Consider the following 13,778-nt stretch of genomic DNA (forward strand, 5'->3'; position numbering starts at 1 on the left):
CCCGCCTCCTTTGAAACTGGCATGGAGGCGGGTTGGGGGCGGGATGGGGTTGGGACACCCGATTTCGGGATTTTAACCCCCCACATGCCTCCAATCCCGACTCCACGGCACACTGAAAATCGAGCCCAAAGTATTTGTTTAATGTCTCTGCCATTTCCTTATTGCTGGACTTCAAGTCCGACCATGGCAGTTTGAGAATTTTAATTCAGTTTAAAAAAAGAATGGCTATCAGTAAAAGTGAACGTGAAGAGTCGTAAAAATCCAACTGGTTCACTAATGTCCTTTAGGGAAGGAAACCTGCCGGCCTATACGTGACTCCAGTCCCTACAGGGTTGGCTTTTGACTGCCCTCTGAAGAGGCCTATCAAGCCCCTCAGTTGTATCAAACTGCCACATAATTGTTCAAGAAGATGGCTCACCACCACCTTCTCAGGGCAACTAGGGATGGGCAATAAATGCCAGCTTTGCCAGCAGTGCCCACATCCTGAGAATGAATTAAAGACAAAAATGCCGCTAAATGTTCAGCTGTGGCACCGACAAGCCCAGTGCTGCTGGAAACCCTGGCGACCTCGGCCATTGCAGGGTTACCCAGGCCGCCCCACCCCCGGGTCACAGCCACACCCTCCTCAGCCCCCTGAGTAAGGTGATTGACTTTTGAGAAAAAAAACTTGCTCCTTCTCCGAGTATCCGGGTCTGCGATACGCCGGGCCTGCGATACGCCGGGCCTGCGATACGCCGGGCCTGCGATACGCCGGGTCTGCGATACGCCAGGTCTGCGATACGTCCGGCCTGCAATACGCCGGGTCTGCGATACGCCGGGCCTGTGATACGCCGGGTCTGCGATACGCCGGGCCTGTGATACGCTGGGCCTGCGATACGCCGGGCCTGCGATACGCCAGGTCTGCGATACGTCCGGCCTGCAATACGCCGGGCCTGCGATACGCCGGGTCTGCGATACGCCAGGTCTGCGATACGTCCGGCCTGCAATACGGCGGGCCTGCGATATGCCGGGTCTGCGATACGCCGGGCCTGCGATACGCCGGGCCTGCGATACGCCGGGTCTGCGATACGTCGGGTCTGCGACACGCCGGGCCTGCGATACGCCGGGTCTGCGATACGTCGGGTCTGCGACACGCCGGGCCTGTGATACGCCGGGCCTGCGATACGCCGGGTCTGCGATACGCCGGGCCTGCGATACGCCGGGCCTGCGATACGCCGGGCCTGCGATACGCCGGGTCTGCGATACGCCGGGCCTGCGATACGCCGGGCCTGCGATACGCCGGGCCTGCGATACGCCGGGCCTGCGATACGCCGGGTCTGCGATACGCCGGGCCTGCGATACGCCGGGTCTGCGATACGCCGGGCCTGCGATACGCCGGGCCTGCGATACGCCGGGCCTGCGATACGCCGGGTCTGCGATACGTCGGGTCTGCGATACGCCGGGTCTGCGATACGTCGGGTCTGCGACACGCCGGGCCTGCGATACGCCGGGCCTGGTGTCGGGAGCCCCGCCCTCAGAGGGCAGAGGTCAGTTGCCATTTACAACTCCCAGAAATGGTGGAGACCCTCACATAGTGTCCCACTGAGCTTCCGCAGGAACTGCAGCTCATACATCTTTAAAACATCTGAAATATATTGACCTGCCAGGGTCCAGTTATCTCCTGGCCTTGGCTTCACCTAAAGAATAACATGACTGCTTTCTACATAAGAACATAAGAAATAAGAGCAGGAATAGGCCATATGACCCATTGAGCCTGCTCCGCCATTCAATAAGATCATGGCTGATCATCAACCTCAACTCCACTTTCCCACCCGATCTCCATATCCCTTGATTCCCCTAGAGTCCAAAAATCTATCGATCTCAGCCTTGAATATAATCAAAGACTCAGCATCCACAGCCCTCTGGGGCAGAGAATTCTAAAGATTCACAACCCTCTGAGTGAAGAAATTCCTCCTCATCTCGGTCTTAAATGGCCGACCCCTTACCCTGAGAATATGCCCCCTAGTTCTAGGCACTCCAGCCAGGGGGAAACAACCTCTCAGCATCTACCCTGTCAATCCCCCTCAGAATCTTGTATGTTTTCTGAATTAACCCTCCAGGTATTTTCCCTTAATACGAATCTAAATCCGACTAAAATCAACGCTTGTATGGCTTTTTATTCTTGTTATTTCAGATGAGTTAACTCCAGTGCCTTATGGCTCCATCTGTGATTGTGGGCCCAGAGACTTGGTCCTTGGATAGTGGGCCCCATCCAGTGCATCTGGGGCTGTTCCTCACCCTGTCCTTACTGCTGCTCATCCTGTTGCTGATCTCCTGTGGTAACTGCACGAGGTAAGTCACCCGTACCCTGAGCGGGAGCTGCTGGTGGCATTGACAGCGGGGGGAGGGCTGGGGCTGCAGAGACCTTGGCCTGCGAGTTTTTGTGTGGTAGGGGTGAGAGAGGCTGAGGGAGGCAATAGGCCTCATCCGACAGGCAGCTGACAGTCCAGGCCAGGCAGAGGGGACAGAATGAATCTAAGCCAGCTGAAATGGGCTAATATCGGATTCTCGGGAAAGAAGTTTTAAACAGAGTACCATTGAACATGCTCCCTGGGGGGACGGGGGACGCAGTCAGTCTTGATTCAGGCAAATGTAAATTGGAGAGATTTCTCTCAAAAAATCACATTTTGGGGCACAGTATCTGAGTAATTTGAGACATGACGTGTGTGGGGAGTGCAGCGAGCTCGGGAGGAACAGGTGACTGTGGACCTCTGGGCCTAGAAATTCATGACCGCTGTTGTGTCTGTGTATAATAAGACACAGATTGCAGGAGAAACGGTACAACAGGTGTTTACTGAATGAGGGTTACTCTAGAACTAACTGTACAGATCACTACTCAGGGTTTATATACAGGTGTGGTCACTGCTGGTACTACAGTATACAGGAGCTGTAAAAAGTAGTTCTCTCCCTTAAAGGTACATACATTACAATTCCTCCCCTTTTAGATTAACAGTACCATAACACTCATTTAACAATTAAATATCAAAATAATTACAATTAACACTTTTAACATGCAACATTAGCTGAAAATAGTCTATTTATAAATTCAGTCTTTGGGGAGGCTTCCTGATTCTTTCTGGATAATGCCTTTCCCGAGTGTCTCGCTCTTGGTGCGGAGGCGATTCTAGCACCCTGTCGTCAGTTGATTCATCAGCTTCCAATGCTATTGTTTCTGAGGTAGATGCGACCTGTACGTCGGGTTCCTCACCAGGTACGTATGGCCGATACATGGGGTTGACTCGTTCCTGTGACTCTAGGATCTGGTCAGCATGGCGTCTCACAATGTTCTCCCCAACATCCACTGTGAACATTAGTGGCCCCTGCCGTGTGCATATCGTTCCTGGTTGCCATTTCTCTGTTCGGTAGTCGCGGGCCAAGACTGGTTGCCCTACATTGAAGCTCCTTGTCGGCTTCTCATTGATGTGCTGGAATTGCTTACTCTCAACATCTCTTCGTACATTTGGTCTGAGTAAATCCAGACGAGATCTCAACCTTCGGTTAAAGAACATCATGGCCGGGGCCTGGTTGGTGACTGCATGTGTCGCATTTCTGTAGGCTAACAGGAAATTGTCCACCTTATGCTGCAGTCGAATGTCGTCATCGCACATGGCCTTTACTGCTTTTTTAAAGGTTTGTATGAACCTCTCAGCCAATCCATTTGTGGCTGGATGATGCGGGGCGGATGTGTAATGCCTTACCCCATTCCAATTCATAAATCTTCGAAACTCTTCGGACACAAACTGTGGTCCGTTATCAGAGCAAATCTGCTCTGGCAAGCCGTTCCTGGCAAAAATGGTCCGTAGGACTGCAATAGTTTTCTCTGTGGGTGGAGGACATTTTGATCACCTCAGGCCATTTCGAGTGCGCATCCACGGCTATTAAAAACATTGAGTCCATGAATGGACCAGCAAAATCAATATGCACCCGTTGCCATGGAGATGAGGGCCACTCCCATGGGTGTAGAGGGGCATGTGGTGGTGCATTTTGGATCTTCTGGCATCCTGAGCAGCTCTTTGTCAGGTCCTCGATTTGCTGATCGATCCCCGGCCACCACACATAAGCCCTAGCAAGGCTTTTCATTTTCACCCTGATATACCTATCAATTCAGTCCATGAAAAGCGATGAGTTAAGGTAGTAACTATAGGTTTTTATTGGCTAAATAACAGAGCCCACCCTCGTGGGTGATCGGTTCCAACAAGGAAGAATACTAGCCAAGCGGTCACCTTTATACCTGGGCAAGCAGGCGGAGCCATGGGCGGAGTCAGCTGAGGTCAGCCCAGGTATAACAGCGTGCGTGGCAAGAGGTAACCTTGTGTAGTGATAACAACAGTGTAAACAGTGATAACAACAGTGTAACAATAGTGAATGGTTGTGAACGATAACAGTGGTTTACCACACACCCCTCCCAGATGACCTTCGTGAAGCTCATTGAGCACTCTCTCCCTTAACTTGGGTAGAATTACCACTCGGGATCCACACATCAAGGTCCCCTGGCATACTGACAGCTGTTCTCTTCTGGATGAGAATGCTGGCAACAGTGAGTCGCCATGTGCTGGCCATCCCTTCACCGTCAAATCATATACCCGAGACAGTGTCGGGTCATTTCGGGTCTCCTTCTCTATACCAGTGTTAGTTACTGGCAAGCATTCAATTATAGTCGAATGAAATATTTCGACAGGATCCACTGCTGGTGCTTCCTCCGCAGTAGGCAGTGGCAGGCGTGATAGCCCATCAGCGTTTCCATGCTGTTTCGTGCCCTTATACTCGATTTCATATTGGTGCGCCCCTAGAAAAAGGGACCATCTTTGTAGCCATTGCGCAGTCATCACCGGAACGCCCTTCTTTGGATTAAAGATGGAGACAAGTGGTTGGTGGTCAGTCAGCAAGGTGAACTTCTGCCCGTGCAGATAGTGATTGAACTTTTTCACTCCCCACACTAGGCTGAGGGCCTCCCTGTCAATCTGGGCGTAGTTACGCTCGGCTGAGGTTAGTGACTGAGACGCAAAGGCTACTGGCCTCTCCGAGCCGTCCGGGAATTTATGCGACAGCACCGCTCCAATGCCATAGGGTGATGCATCACACGCCAACCAAATTGGTAGTGCTGGGTTGAAATGGGCCAACACCTCTTTTGATGTGATCAATGCTTTGCTCTTCTGGAAAGCTCGTTTACATTCGTCATTCCACTTCCATGGTACCCCCGTTTGCAGTAGGGTGTTCAGTGGGTGTAGTACTGTAGACAAATTCGGCAAGAACTTATGGTAGTAGTTCACCAGCCCGAGGAACGACCTCAGTTGTGACACATTTTCCGGTGCTGGAGCCTTGACTACTGCCTCAATCTTTTCAGGGGACTTATGTAACCCCTCTTTATCAATAACATGGCCACAATACGAGATCTGCTTCTGGAAAAACTGGCATTTGTGGCGATTAGCTCGGAGCCCATATTCGTTCAATCTAGTGAGCACCTGCTCCAGGTTGGCGAGGTGATCACTGTCATTTTCGCCCGTGACCAGGATGTCGTCCAAATAACACTGGGTCCCTGGAATCCCTTGCAGGACTTGTTCCATTGCCCTTTGCCAAATAGCCGGAGCTGATGCTACGTCGAACACCAGCCGATTGTATTGGTAGAGACCTTTATGAGTGTTGATCGTGAGGTACTGTTTCGAGGCTTCTTCCACCTCCATTTGCAGGTACGCCTGGGCCAGATCAATCTTAGTGAAGCATTTCCCTCCAGATAGCGAGGCGAAAATATCTTCAATCCGTGGAAGCGGATATTGTACAGTGTGAAGGATTGGGTTCACTGTCACCTTAAAGTCCCCACAGATGTGAACCTTCTTTGGTTCCCCAGGCGTATTACTCAACGACCTCTTCATTACAGGAACGATGGGTGTAGCCCACTCGCTCCAGTCCACTTTGGACAGTACTCCTGAACGTTCCAAACCTTCCAGCTCTGCTTCGACGGCTGGGCGGATCGCATAAGGTACCGGTCTGGCCTTAAAAAACTTTGGGCTTGCATTTTCCTCTATTTTGATCGTCACTGTTATGCTGTTCCGAGTCCCTGCTGGAACACTTCTTGTGCGTCAGTTAGCGTTTTTGACAGTCGTCCAGGTGTGACGTCGTCATCCTTTTTGGCATCTACAGTCAGTGCTTGTATGGAATGCCAATCTAGCTGTATCTTCCGGATCCATTCACGTCCTAGTCGTGGTGGTCCTCCATCTGGCAATACATATAGGTCCATTTTTGGTGTTTCCTTGCCGTTATATATAACGTTCACCCTTATTTTCCCTTTGGGGTAGACTTTTTGCCCCGTGTACGTCTTCAAGACAATCTTTGTATCTCTCAAGGGTATATGTGAGAATAGCCGCTTGTAGTCCCTTCGGCTTATGACTGTTAGGGCTGATCCTGTGTCCAATTCCATTTTCACTTGGACTCCTGCTATCTTGAGTGTGACCCAGATAGTTTGGTGATCCTCCATTTTGATCACATTATGTAGTTTCAGACAACCCAGCTCCTTGCTTCCGGAGTCTGTATCACTTTGCTGTTCGTCTGAACTACTCTCCGTCACCTTATGTACCTTCTTGTACTTCTCCTGTGGAGATTTCTTGCTGCTGGTTTTCTTTCCCGACCTGCAGACTCTTGCTATGTGTCCTACTTTTCCACACTGTCTGCACACTTTGTCCTTGAACCAGCAATCATTATGGTCGTGTGTTGTTCTGCCGCAGCGATAGCACTTCACTGTTCCGTATGACATTTCATTTGTGCCATATTCTTGCGGTCTCCATTGTATCTCTGCAGCGCCCCGTGCTGCTGCTTCGTGTGATACTGCAATGCTGAAAGCCTTGTCCAGCGTAAGATCCTTTTCTGATATAAGCCGTTTCTGGGTTCCTTCACTTTGAAGCCCACACACAAACTTGTCCCTTAAAGTATCTGCTAGTCCCGTTCCAAACTGGCAGTGTTTCAATAGCTTGCGCAGTTCCGTTAAATACTCAGCATTACTTTCATCTTTATGCTGGTTCCTTTTGTGAAACTTAAATCTTTCTGCTATCAGCAGCGGTGTGGGGTTTAAGTGGTCCTGTAGGATTGACACTATGTTTTCAAAATCCTTTTCTACTGGCTTCTCTGGGGTTACTAGGTTTCGTAGTAAGCCATACGTTTTTGCACCCATTGAATTCAACAATACCAGCGCTTTCTTGTCTTCTGGCACTTCATTCGCCTTGCAGTATACTTCTATGCGTTCGACATATGTCGTCCAATCTTCGACTTCATTGTCGAACGCTATGATACTGCCACTCTTCAGCATTTTTGGGTGTGGTTAGACTGGCTTAAAATGTCGTCTCCCACGCTTTCCTTTCTTCCCCGCTGCAGCTTAAAATGGCGTCTCCCGCGCTTTCCTTTCTTTCCCGCTGCGACTTAAAATGGCGTCTCCCGCGCTGCTGCCAATGCCGCTCTCGGCGGTCCTCGTGGCAAATGGCGATGCCCTGTGGGTTTCGTGCGCTGCTCCTGCGCTGCTGCCAATGCCGCTCTCTGCGGTCCTCGTGGCAATGGCAGCGCCTCGCGTTTTCCTGCATGCCTCTCTCCCCCATTGATGCTGCTCAGCCCTTGAACACCGGCTGCGCTCTGCTCTCTCTCGTCTCTCTCCCCGTTGACGCCGCTCGGTCCTGAACACCGGCTGCGCTCTGCTCTCTCTCGTCTGTCTCCCCGTTGACACCGCTCGGTCCTGAACACCAGCTGCGCCCTGTGCGCTCTGCCCTCTCTCTCTCCCCCGTCAACGCTGCTCGGCCTTTTTCTGTGCCGCTCGGTCGGCTCTAGCCGCCGCTGTCCGGGAAGGGTCTGCGCAGTACCTTTTGCCAGCCCGTTTCGCTGGACCACCGTGACTGGAAAGCCAAGACTGGCTCTCGACAGCCTCCCCTGCGATGCTCAAATCTCCGCTGGATGACTGGGTGGTTGCCCGTGGTCGACGCCCGTGCTTCTGGACTCGACCTCCTTCCACTGTTCTCCAGGAGTGAATCCCTGGGAGGTGATGCAGAGTTGCAGGTAGGTTCGAATCTGCTCATCGCCAATGTTGTGTCTGTGTATAATAAGACACAGACTGCAGGAGAAACGGTACAACAGGTGTTTACTGAATGAGGGTTACTCTAGAACTAATTGTACAGATCACTACTCAAGGTTATATACAGGTGTGGTCACTGCCGGTACTACAGTATACAGGAGCTGTAAAAAGTAGTTCTCTCCCTTAAAGGTACATACATTACAACCGCCACAAAAGCTGCCGGTGTCACCACGGGTGAGTGTTAGCGGCTGCCAAAAATAGTGGCGCTGGGCACTAATCATCATTAGCCCAGCATTTAGCTCACTGTGCAATGCCGTCCTGGTGGCGTTGGCCCCGGTAAGAGGTCCCAAGGTAGCGTGGCCGTAGCGTTAGTGCAGCTAGAACATGCAGCTCTTAAAGTGAGGCCGTCATTTCAGAGAGCATCGTCGGTCTCTTAAAGGGGCAATGCCTTTTGAAATGAAAAAAATAAAAATCATGTAAAAATAGGCAGTTTTCAGACCTTACAGCTCAACTGAAAAAAAATTAACATTAAAAAGAATTCCCAAATGGGAGTACGATAGCAAAATACTGCAGATGCTGGAAATTTGAAATAACAACAGAAAATGCTGGAAAAACTCAGCAGGCCAGGCAACATGGAGAGAAAATAGAGTCAATGTTTCAGGTCGAAACCCTTTGTCAAGACTGAAAAAGCACAGGAAATTAAACAAAATTTGTTTAATTTCCTGTGCTTTTTCAGTCTTGACAAAGGGTTTCGACCTGAAACGTTGACTTTATTTTCTCTCCATGTTGCCTGGCCTGCTGAGTTTTTCCAGCATCTTCTGTTGTTATTTCCCAAATGGGAGTCTTCAGCTCTTAAAGCTGAATTGCCTTCCGCACCTAAAAAGAAATGCTTAATATGCCTCCGCACTAACACAAATGGCTCAGCAAGCCAGGGAGGGGTCACCCAGGGTCTCGCACACAGCACTCCAGCTTTCTTCAGAGGGTCCACACTGCAAGGGAGTTCCTTTACCCAGGATGCCCTCTGGAAAGAAAGATGTAGGACCAGATCACCGAGGCCGTCATGGCCAGCAATGTCGCCCCCACCACCTGGCTCCAGTGCCCAAAGAACTTCATGACTTCAGACCAGTGGTCAGGGTCAGTGAATGTATCTTCAAAAGCTGAACCCTACCAACTGTACCACTGGCCTCACACACTTCTTAATGCATGACTCCCCCACTCTACTCACCTACCAACAATCTGTACCAAACATGAGGCACACCTCCCATTCCAAGCTTCACCTCACCCCCTTGGAGGAGACGGTGCTGGCCATTCTCGGCCGGGGCATGGCTGAGCCCTTGGCCAGCGGCGGGCTGGAAGGATACAAAATGCTGGTATCCTCATACGTTATCCTCCTTCTCGCATGCACCTCTTGCTTTCCCGCCCTCCCCTCACCACAACTCCATCCTTGTGCCTTCCTCATTTCAGACACCCATGAAATGCAGCCTGCCCAGCCAGTGGTTGACCAAGAAGAGGGAGAGGAGAATGAAGAAGAAGAAGAGGAAGGAACACCGTCACTCTATTTCACACCAGCTCCCAGCCAGCAGCTCCTCAAGGTCGACCAGCAAGCCCATTTGCAGTGACCCCCTACTGAAAGTCAGCAGCCTTCCACCAGCCATGTTGCAGTCACTGGGATAGCACTGCATGACATCAGTAGGATAGGCAAAGGCACACACAAGACAATCACTAAGGGAATGCATAAGGGTGATGAGTTGATTTCTTGATGTCATATTGGATGGATAGCTGGATAAAGTTGGATTGGAAAGTTTGCTTTGTGGTGGCTTTTATTTCAGCATCGTGGCCAAGCGGACGCTGTGATGGTCAGTAACAGAGGGAAGGTAAGGTGTGGGACAAATGTTGAAAGGGGAATTGGGGTTGTGATCACTGGTACTGCAGGCGGATGATTCCATCCCGGATATCCCGGCCAGAAGGGGGCTGTCTGGGTTGCATCCTTCCTTCTGCTTCCTCCTCTGTGTCTTCCTCTTCTGTGTCTTCCTCTTCCTCCTGCGAGCGGATGCTGTAAATCTGAAATAAAAGCATAAAATGCTGGAAATACTCAGCAGGTTAGGCAGCATTTCAACCTGAAACGTGAACTCTGTTTCTCTCTCCACCGATGTTGCCTGATCTGCTGAGTATTTCCAGCATTTTCTGTCTTCTCAGAAGCCTTCCTTTACCATCTGAGGCCTTGCAAGCATCCAGCAGCACTCCCTACACACTTAAAAAACTTTTAACATGTATTGCACTAAGCCACTACTTCAATAAAACAAAAAAATCCAGAGCAAAGGCTTAATTGCAAACTTACCTGAAAGATGTGTGTGTTCCTTTAAGAGGCACTGACAGCATCTCTGTCAGTCAGCTGAACGCTGGGTTTTCAGAGCGTGCTTAGGACCCAGCGCTGATCTTTGTGCGAAGGTTGAAGTTCGCTGAGGTGACGTTAAGTCGACATTGCACGCCGACTGATGTCACCCTCTCTTAATTTACATCTCCAGGGCTGGCACTGCTATCAGCAGCATTAAGGCCCTCACCAAAATGGCGGCCGCCAAGTCCCGCACCAGAGAAGGGTGCTAGAGTGGTGGTCGCCATTTTTTGCCAGGATAGCGGTGCAAATGGGTGGTGGTAAGTGGCCCAATTTCTAGGCCATGGTTCCCAAAGCTCTCCACCACTGGGGGTTTTCCTCGCCTCATGTCTGGATCTGTTGTAGATTCATTGATAGAGATTGATTAATCAACAACTCCATTATCATTGTAACATGGCACTACAAGGATGGTAGAAGGCGAACTAGATGGACCCTGGTCTTTCTTCGTTTAGCAATTCCTATGTACCAGTTTCAGAAACCCAGCTATCCCTGTGGAATGAGGACGCGCCCTGTTCTTGTCTCTTGTTTTCTTTGGTTCTGATATCGAGGCTAACTAACCTGTGTGAGGGTCGGTGTCAGCTTGCTGAGATTGCGCTGGGTTTTGTTTAATTTCAAACCCTGCTTGTCATCCAAATCAGCTGAACTTAAATTCAAAGAAAGGGTCTGGTGCCACAGTGCTAGCACGGGGCAGGAAGAGGGGCTGAGGTTTTGGCATAGCTCTGGAAAGGGCATGTGGAGGGACCCCATGGGAACAGCATAGACGTTCCCAGCAGAGGTGGAGGTCATCCGACCCATCGTGTCTGTGCTGGCTCCTTTAGAGCAACCGAGAAACTAATCCCACTGCCCCGCCCTCTCCCCATAGCCCAGTATCAATCTCAAACTAGTCCCACTGCCCCGCTCTCTCCCCATAGCCCAGTATCAATCCCAAACTAGTCCCACTGCCCCGCTCTCTCCCCATAGCCCAGTATCAATCCCAAACTAATCCCACTGCCCTGCCCTCTCCCCATAGCCCAGTATCAATCCCAAACTAATCCCACTGCCTCGCTCTCTCCCCATAGCCCAGTATCAATCCCAAACTAGTCCCGCTGCCCCACTCTTTCCCCATAGCCCAGTATCAATCCCAAACTAATCCCACTGCCCCACTCTCTCCCCATAGCCCTGTATAAATCCCAAACTAATCTCACTGCCCCGCTCTCTCCCCATAGCCCAGTATCAATCCCAAACTAATCCCACTGCCCCGCCCTCTCCCTATAGTCCTGTATCAATCCTAAACTAGTCCCACTGCCCCGCTCTCTCCTCATAGCCCTGTATCAATCCCAAACTAATCCCACTGCCCCGCCCTCTCCCCATAGCCCTGTATCAATCCCAAACTAATCCCACTGCCCCGCTCTCACCCCATAGCCCTGTATCAATCCCCAAACTAATCCCACTGCCCCGCTCTCACCCCATAGCCCTGTATCAATCCTAAACTAATCCCACTACCCCGCTCTCTCCCCATAGCCCTGTATCAATCCCAAACTAATCCCACTACCCCACTCTCTCCCCATAGCCCTGTATCAATCCCAAACTAATCCCACTGCCCCGCTCTCACCCCATAGCCCTGTATCAATCCCCAAACTAATCCCACTGCCCTGCTCTCTCCCCATAGCCCTGTATCAATCCCAAACTAATCCCACTGCCCCGCTCTCACCCCATAGCCCTGTATAAATCCCAAACTAATCCCACTGCCCCACTCTCTCCCCATAGCCCTGTATCAATCCCAAACTAATCCCACTGCCCTGCTCTCTCCCCATTGCCCTGTATCAATCCCCAAACTAATCCCAGTGCCCCACTCTCTCCCCATAGCCCAGTATAAATCCCAAACTAATCCCACTGCCCTGCCCTCTCCCCATAGCCCTGTATCAATCCCAAACTAATCACAGAGAGCGAAGTTACTTTTAAAATCTACCCGCCATCACTGCCTATGAGCACTGTACCCTGTGTGTGTTACAGTCTGTGAGTGCAGTGCCCTGTTAAAAATGAGATGGAGCTCCAGCACTGAGTTGGAAACTGCACTGCAATAACCAGAGGCACCACAAGAGGGTAGCAGAATGTCAAGAAATGCCAGGAACGTAATGTGATTGGGAACATAGAAACCAGAATAGGCCACTTCATTTGATCATGGCTGATCTGCATTTCAACTCCGCCTTGGTTCTGTACTCCGCCTTGGTTCTGTACTCCGCCTTGGTTCTGTAACCCTTAATACTCTTGCCCAACAAAAACCTATCAATCTCAGTTTTGAAATTTTCAATTGACCTCCCGCCTCAACAGCTTATTGGGGGCGAGAGTCCCAGATTTCCACCACCCTTTGTGTGAAGAAGTGCTTCCTGACATCACCCCTGAACGGCCTGGCTCTAATTTTAAGGTTCTGCCCCCTTGTTCTGGACTCCCCCCACCAGAGGAAATAGTTTCTCTCTCTCTACCCGATCAACTTGTTTAATCATCATAAACACCTCGATTAGATCACCCCTATACTCGAGGGAATACAAGCCCAGTCTGTGCAACCTGTCCTCGTAATTTAACCCTTTTAACCCCGGGATCATTCTGGTGAATCTGCGCTGCTCCCCCCACAAGGCCAATATCTCCTTCCTGAGGGGCGGGGCCCAGAACTGAACGCACTGTCCAGATGGGGTCTGACCAGAGCTTTCTATAAACTGTAGCACAACTTCCCCCCTTCGTATTCCAGCAGCCTTCAGATAAAGGCCAACATTCCATTAGCCTTTTACATTATTTTTTGTACCTGTACTCGGACCCCTAAACCTCTGTGATTGGCCTGGCGAGGTCCTGTTTGTCCCTGTCTCATTCTACCAGCTCCTCTATGTTAGACACATCCTCTGCTCCATGTTAGATGTTTCCTCTTTTACTGTGCATTCCACTTTGGTTCCTAATTTACAGACTGATCCAAACACACTCTCCCAGGCAAAAGCAATCGAATACCTATATCCAATGTCAGACACAATACAACGATAACAGCACTATCAAACTCCATGTGCTCAGGCCCAAGCAATCGAGTACCTATCACCAATGTCAGACATAACATTTCCTCCCCCCTCACAGAATTTCAAACATGAAATGTAGTGACAAAGTCCTGTAGGTGGCCAGGGCGAGAACGTGTACGAACAGGCCGAGGTGTGGACTGGTGAAGAGCAGGCCGAAGTGGGGACTGGTGAGGAGCAGGCTGAGGCACAATATCTGCTTGAGGGTTGGCTGGCTGAGCCACATGTGCATCCCGCCACTCTGGGGGTAATGCTTGGGGATTAG

At 50.7% G+C, this 13,778-nt stretch overlaps 1 protein-coding gene across 1 annotated transcript in view; it reads left to right on the top strand.

Annotated features, from left to right (window-relative positions):
- The first annotated feature begins 2,192 nt into the window (after positions 1 to 2,192).
- Positions 2,193 to 13,778, top strand: part of LOC147120830 (uncharacterized) — a 53,933-nt gene continuing 42,347 nt past the window's right edge. Inside the window, exon 1 of the mRNA XM_085977172.1 lies at positions 2,193 to 2,331. Coding sequence (XP_085833298.1) covers positions 2,195 to 2,331 — 137 coding nt within the window. The 5' untranslated portion in view covers positions 2,193 to 2,194. The remainder of the gene's footprint in view (positions 2,332 to 13,778) is intronic.

The sequence above is a fragment of the Somniosus microcephalus genome, chromosome 3 (assembly GCF_052327205.1).
Source record: "Somniosus microcephalus isolate GS21.2 chromosome 3, FLI_Smic_1.0, whole genome shotgun sequence".
Taxonomy (NCBI): domain Eukaryota; kingdom Metazoa; phylum Chordata; class Chondrichthyes; order Squaliformes; family Somniosidae; genus Somniosus; species Somniosus microcephalus.